Raw genomic sequence first — 7,530 nt, 5'->3', positions numbered from 1 at the left:
TTTTTTTTTTTTAACCATTTTACTGAGATATGATTGACATACAAAAGCTGTACATATTTAATGTATACAACTGGATGAGTTTAGGGATAAGTGTACACCTGGGAAATCACCACAGTCTGTGCCATAAGCCCATCTGGCACCTCTAAAAGTCTTCTCCTGCCCTCTGTTGTTGTGTGTGCATGTGTGTGAGGACTATGGCTCTGTGCTCTACAGCAGATCTCTAGGACTTATTTGTCTTGTGTAACCAACACTGCATACCCTTTGACCAGTACCTCCCAACTTCCCCTTCCTCTCTGGAAATTAAGCTATAATGTTTTCAAAGCCTTACCAAAGATCTCACATCTATAATATAGTATTTTTATTATTAAAGGGGCTTCCCTGGTGGCTCTGACAGTAGAGCGTCTGCCTGCAATGTTGGAGACCCGGGTTCAGTCCCTGGGTCAGGAAGATCCCCTGGAGAAGGAAATGGCAACCCACTCCAGTGCTCTTGCCTGGAAAATCCTATGGACGGAGGAGCCCGGTAGGCTAAGCCCGTGGGGTCTGTATCTGTAAATTTTAAAAGATATAATAAGAGCTTACCATGTCAGTGCAATTAAGGGAACACTTTTATTTATGCTGATCATACAGTCAACTGTTATATTTTTTAATATAATTTCTTTATTGTATTTTCCTAGATTTACCATTTTCATCATATTTTCTCTATTCAATGTATCCGAAACACTTCATTTCTTTACTGAAAACCTTTCGGATGTGTAAATTCCTTTTTAAAATTTATAACACTTTCTCGTTTTTGTTTAAAATGTAGAAATTTATATTTATTGAGCAATTTAAGCTTTGTAGTGAACCTTCTTTCTTTTATTTAGAACACCTCAAAAGCAAAGTGGTATTTATTTCCTTTTCCTTTCAGGTTAATTTTAAAGAAATCCTTTTGTAGCATTTAACTTTCTAATAGAAAATGGCTTCTTAGGAAAACAAATTAGATCAGTGCCTACTGAAAATTTGAGTTGTTTATTTATATTTTTTTGGTGACAAAGTTTCTTCTCCTTAATTTAGCTACAAAATGATGTTTAATGAATATATTGGTAGTTCATAGCTAAGCTGTGGGGGTAAGACACTATTTTATACGTTATTGATTTAATGTTGGTAAAAGCTTCACTCTTATGGGCAAAAAACACACCTCTGAGTTTGTGCAGATGTTTTATTGTGATAGATCTATTATCCAGCTATTAGAAGATAAATGACTGATCTTTCCCATTTTCCATGCCTCAAGAAAATTGAAATAAGAAGGGGAATATCATTTGGGCTGTATGATTAGGGCAGGTTGGATGGCCATTAATTTAAGAGAAGAAAATCTTGGCAGCACTGGCCAACTTATACCATATTATCAATCAAACCTTGATGCACTTCTTGTGATGACCCAGCACTCTCAGGTTTTTCCAACGTTAATTAGAATTCATGACAAAATAGATGCAAGGAAACGTTTTGTACCCTTCATAATTTTATAGAAAATTTATTGTTATTAGAGGAACCATTTGCTTAGTGTGATTTTTTTCATTACCAGCTTGTCAACTAGCATAGATAATCTGGAGGAAATATGAACTCCATAGATGGAGTGTCACTTTTGTTGATGGTTCATGTAGTTTACCTTGGAGCACAGCTAATGGCTGAAGTTCATAGCAACAGCACAGAAAAACGTGGCAACCAAGGGAAGATAAATGAGCCATGTTTATTGCTTTAATATAAAAAATACATAAATGGAAAACTGCATTTGAATTTGATGAGCTCATTGCTAGTTTCGTTGGAGTGATTTATTTTTCCCCTTATGTAAAAAGCTACTATTGACACAGTGAGATGGAAATTAACTGTCTGTTTTTGGGAAACCAATATTTTTGGTTTTCAAATCTCAGTAGATCATTTTATTTTAATTCTGTAAGTTTTTATAGAATATTGAACATTTAATATACCAGAATTATCCAATTCTTCTGGCAGTTTTTAGGCTGGGGTCAACTGTTAAAACCATATGATGAATGAAATATCTAAAATCATTAGAAAAAAGATGATTTTATAATATTTTTCCTAGTTACTTATGTGTTTCCATAAACTTTACCTGAACTTAAACAATTATTTTTTCAATTTTAATGTTGTTTGTTAATTCTGTAGAACTATTTTATACCTGTAGGTCTTGTTTTGATAAATTTAGTACCATGTGGGAACTGATTTTCCATTTAATTGTTTGGTGTCTAAACATAATTGAAAAAAATAATCTCTAGGTTTAGGCAAAATAACTTGATTTTACGTAGTATTCCTTAAATTCAAACTTTGTTGAATTCCCATTTCGGTTTCATATATTACTTCATTCTAAGTGATATTACTCATTTTTGTTCTTTAGCACCCTAACCATTTAAAAAAATATAGCTTAATTAATATGATTGACATGTATAAAACATATGTAAATATAAATGTTTTACAAATACCATGTTATTCTATAGTTTGATGTCATAAACTTAGTTGTTTTAAGAGATTTTTAAATGATAACAGTTCTCATCTTTTAGAAATATTATTACTGAAGAGTGATTTGTACAGAAGACATCAAAATGTGGAGTTGAAAACACAAACATAACTTCCTTCCCATATCAATAGCAAATAGAAAATTATACGTATAATACATTTTTATTTAGTTCACACAAATAATCAATTCTTTGCTTTTTCGATTGAGGTGCATACATGCTGGGACCAGCAGGCACCAGTACTTGGGCAGGGCTGGAGTCAATAAATGCAGCTTCACGTTTATACTGATTGGTAATTCATAAAATCCCCGCAGGACTGGAAACTTGTTTAGCATAATAGCAGGTCTATATTCTGAGCTGTTTTCTTTCAATTGTATTGTTGGTTGCATATTAATAAACTAAATGTCAGCCAAGTAGAGGGACAAACAATAAAAATATGAATACCACTGTATCTAATATTTTTCAAAAAGTACCATTTCAGTAAGTTTTATTTCTATTTAATTGCTATTTTAAGACATTGGGGAAATTTTAGACACTAAAATGAGGATCCCTAGTGTTCAGAAAGAATATGATATTAATTTATTTTTTCAAAACCATATTATATTGTTGGCTAACTCCACACATATCAGTGGTACATATATAGAAGTATTTGTCTATTATATATTCTGCTTAGCTTGTGTCTTTATACTAAAGAAATCTTAATTTCATCACTTTGGCAAAACAATTCCAAAAACAGCATTTGTGTTTAATTAAATGGTTTGGGAGAAAAGCTTCCTTTTATTGGTACTTATTTCAACTTACATACATCATTATATAAATAATAATAATGTTCTAAAATTGTAGCCAGTATTTCTTGTAAATAAATTATGTTGGTAGAAATTAACAGGTTGATTAAAATATGTAAGATTTGAAAGTGTTTTTGTTCGAAAGACATTTATGAGTTCAGCACACATTTTAAGATAGATTCATCATAGATAGCATCACTGACTCAATGGACATGAGTTTGAGCAAACTACGGGAGATAGTGAAGGACGGGGAGGCCTGGCATGCGGCAGTCCATGGGGTTGCAGAGAGTCAGATGTGACTTAGCGACTGAACAACGTGGTGAAATTGTCATTCTCATTTTAAACTGACATGATATGGTCTTTGTTACTGTACTGTGTAATGAATCTTCAGAGTTTTGGTAAGGTTTAAAAATGCAAACTGCCCGTAATTAATATGTCTAATCCATGTATGAACAGTCCATTGAAATTTAACCTGATGAAATAAGAAAAACAATTTCTAATACTAATACTTCTGATTCTAAGTGTTAGCTTTTCAGATATGTTTCAGCTATCAATATTATTCTTTTGGGCAGTGACTCTTCAAAATTTTTTGTTATTCAAACATGGATATTTTATTAGTCAAATGACTGAATATTTTACTGATTGCCATAACACTGATTGCATCTCTGTAATGCCCAAGTAGAATCTTTGATGGGAGGAAAACGTTTTTTAATGAGTTGCTATTTCTTTCTTTTCTAGTTGGTGGCTGGCAGTGTTGTCATGGCTTTTGAAGAAGTTTGCCCGGATAGAATAGATCTCATTCACAAGAACTACCGCAAGCTCTGTAATTTACTGGTTGATGTAGAAGAGTGGGGCCAGGTTGTGATCATCCACATGCTAACCCGGTATGCCCGCACTCAGTTTGTCAGTCCTTGGAGAGAGGTAAGTGCTGAATGATCTTGTGCTTACACAGTGAACTAGGAAAACGGATGCGGCTTCTAAAGTGTGTACAGGTTTAAGAGCAGGAAAATATAAAAATCTGCGTGTTTAAGGAGGACTGATTTTTTTCATGTTCTTTTGGGAAGCAGAAAACGAGCATAAATGCATGGATAATTGTTCATTGTTTTGGCTCTGATTGATGCATGTTTAATGGCATAGTGAATAAACTTTTGGTTTGAGGCCTGGCAAGAGGCCTTTGCTGGGAACAGCAGCTCGATAAAGTGTTGGCAGTGACATTGCCAAATGATGGATTTTTTTGGTTGTTAGTTTCATACCTTTCAGACCCAGCTATTCAGGCGCTCACTTGTAAAAGTAGATAATGTGATTCTAACGTGAATTTATACCAAAGATAATTTCGCACCTTTACAGGTAAATTGTTTGTGAACTCAACTACTTTTTCCCCGGTTTTATATTTCTAGAATGTTTGTTTTACTTTTTTTCACTTAGGCTGGTAGAACTTTAGTAAAATTAATAATTAAGTATACCTTACAGTGAAGTTATTTTCTTTGTGCCGATGAACTTTAGAAGCATACCTTACTTCTTTCATTACATTAACAAGTTAGAAAACCTTATTTCATAGTTTGCAATAGAGATATCAGTGTATATGTAAGATTTAAGGGTAAACTTTAACTAGTTTAAAGAAATCACTGAATATTATAAAATAGCACTTGCATTCATTCTATACTTAATGATATTTCTTTGTCTTTTTAAAAAGCAGTATTATAGATTTTAAAAACAGAATGGAAAGTAAAAGACCAGATTACCACGCAATTATGTCATAGTGGTTTTTACACAAGCTTATGAATAGGCTTTGATCGAATGTTCAGTACTAATTGCTTTTGTTAATTAGAAATAATATTAAAGTGAGAGAAAAACATATAAAAGGGAAAATGTTCATAATTCTTCCTTTATATGATGTATCCAGTTTTCAGATATTTAAGAACTTAAATGTTTAAAATATTTATCAGTGTTTTCTGCATTTACCAAGTATTGTTACTGTTAAAAAGTATTTAAGATTTTAAAAAATATATCTTTAACCAGAAGGCTACTTGTAATATTGACTTCATCTTAATTTTAATATTTAAAAGGTGATTGGGTTATTCTACTTAAAATTCAAAAAGGATTTTAAACTATTCATATGTGAACATCTAATGCCACATAGAGCTCTTAGATTGATGAAATTTTAGCTTTGAACAAAGTAAAATTTTGAAGGCAGTTTTGCTGGATTAAGCAGCATGTCCATGCTACAAGTGTCTTGACCCTTTCCTTCAGTGGTAACTTGGAAGAGAGATTTTTTTGTTGCTAATAACTATAGCTATCTGTTTGATTTCAGCCAGTCACTTTCCAGAATGCTATTCATATATATATATATATTTTTTCCTGTGTTGTAAGATTATAGGTTTTTTTATCTTATCTAGCTATTGTCACTATTTAAAATTTTTTTATTTTAATTTCCTGTCATCATCGAATCATTTTCAGTAACTGTATGCAAGTGATCCATGCTTTATCATTATGTAGAATCTAGAGTTTTAAAAAAGTGTATTTTTCTTACCTTCTAAAATAGATTTTCAAATATCTCTTTTTGTAATTGTCTCTGTTTCTATTCCTTGAATTTTATTTTAGGTAAAATTAATTGTTAAAGCTGTTCAAAAAGCCCAACAGTTAAAATCTACACTGCCATATATATTTACTCTTTTGACAGAGAATTTTAAAAATTGATACTGTAGTGCATTCTTTGTGTTTTCATGTGTAACTCTGTGAACATCAATTTTTACAAACATGAGATGAAGTCTGATCGTTGTTCTGGGTGCACTGGAATTGCACTCCCTCATTTTTTTGCCTTCTTTGCAGTCTGACATTGGCATTATTCTAAATTCTGTAGGTTAGTTGACAAATTTTGTAGTTGCCAGCTCTGCAGCTCTGTCCTCAGGAAGCTAGCTCTGCTTCGGGAGCAACCACAGGGGTTGCAGGGGAGGGTGGGCAGTGCTACTCCTGGGGATCTTGCCACCGTTCCAAATGGAGCAGCTTCACCTTTGCTTTCCTTTCATAGGCAGCTATATGTATGACTTCCTTTGAGAAAGGCTCCTTGGCTTAAGAAATGGAAAGAAAGAAAACCACTTAAATAGAACATTTGTAAGAGTGTAGCTAACTATAATCATATGTATTTTTTAAAATTATAGAAGCAATTGAAGCACATGGTGAAATAAAAATCAGTCTTCTCATAATTCGTTCCTTTATATATATTTGCTCATGACTTTTTAAGATATATTTTTTGTTTACTTTAATAAGTTTCTGACTGTGTGAAAGTCCATGAAAGTCCCACCAAACTCCTCTGTTCATAGAATTCTCCAGACAAAAACTCTGGAGTGGGTTGCCATTTTCTTCTCTAGGGGATCTTCCTGACCCAGGGATTGAACCTGGGTCTCCTGAATTAGAGGCAGATTCTTTACTGTCTAAGCCACCAGGGAAGCCCTGTTCTAGTCAAAGCTAATTTTGAAGCCCCCTCCCTAATCCTTAGTGCTCAAACATTACAGTTAGCTAACAACCATAATTAACTTTGCTTTTCAAAGAGAAAAATTATGTTTCTCATTGAATTCTTTAAAATATTTGTTTGTGTTCATATGCTTGAAGAGTAGCAAAAAAAAATTTTTTTTTTTTTTTTTTTTTAAGGAATTGAAAATTAGAAGTTCTTTCTGAGATGGACTGATGTACATGCTTTTTTGTTAGTAAGTCCTCAAATGAACACATCATATACAAACAAGCTTCTTCAGGGGCAGAAGCGATTTTTAATTTAGTTTATTTGCATCATTATAGATCAGTATTTAGGCTGTTTATATGTAAATGTATGATTTGCGGAACAATTAAGTGTTGACAAAGTAGATTGCAGTCATATCAATTGCAGTGCATTTTCCATAATTTTTCTAACTGACATCTTTGATGATAAATAGTGGATGCCAAGTCAAAGCCGATTATACAGTGCACTAGGAATTCATGGGGCTGTCAGGGAGAAGACCGATTGACTTTAAATTTACATATTAATGAGAAGATTTGTTAAGAGGGTGCTTGACTATAGAAAATAACAGCATATTTATAGGGCACGACATTTTATAAATACAGCTGATGCAGGAAAATGGAAATTAAACCTTTTAGGTTAATAAATTCAAGGGACTGCTAAAATGCATATTTGCATTTTTATTTTCTTAAATTTACCTTACTCTTTGCAGTCCAAGTGGCTGCTTTTTTTTTTTTTTTTTTTTTTT

The 7,530-nt window shown here is 32.6% G+C and overlaps 1 protein-coding gene across 2 annotated transcripts in view; it reads left to right on the top strand.

Moving 5' to 3' along the window:
* AP3B1 (adaptor-related protein complex 3, beta 1 subunit) overlaps window positions 1-7,530 on the top strand; it is a 236,718-nt gene that overhangs the window by 68,115 nt on the left and 161,073 nt on the right. For both annotated transcript variants that reach the window (XM_010847632.1, XM_010847633.1), the window contains exon 7: window positions 4,031-4,213. In XM_010847632.1, coding sequence (XP_010845934.1) covers window positions 4,031-4,213 — 183 coding nt within the window. The remainder of the gene's footprint in view (window positions 1-4,030; window positions 4,214-7,530) is intronic.

This window comes from Bison bison, unplaced genomic scaffold (assembly GCF_000754665.1).
Source record: "Bison bison bison isolate TAMUID 2011002044 unplaced genomic scaffold, Bison_UMD1.0 scf7180017864252, whole genome shotgun sequence".
NCBI classification, from domain to species: Eukaryota; Metazoa; Chordata; class Mammalia; order Artiodactyla; family Bovidae; genus Bison; species Bison bison.
Note: the sequence above shows the minus strand (reverse complement) of the source record. Positions and strands in the feature narration are given on the sequence as shown.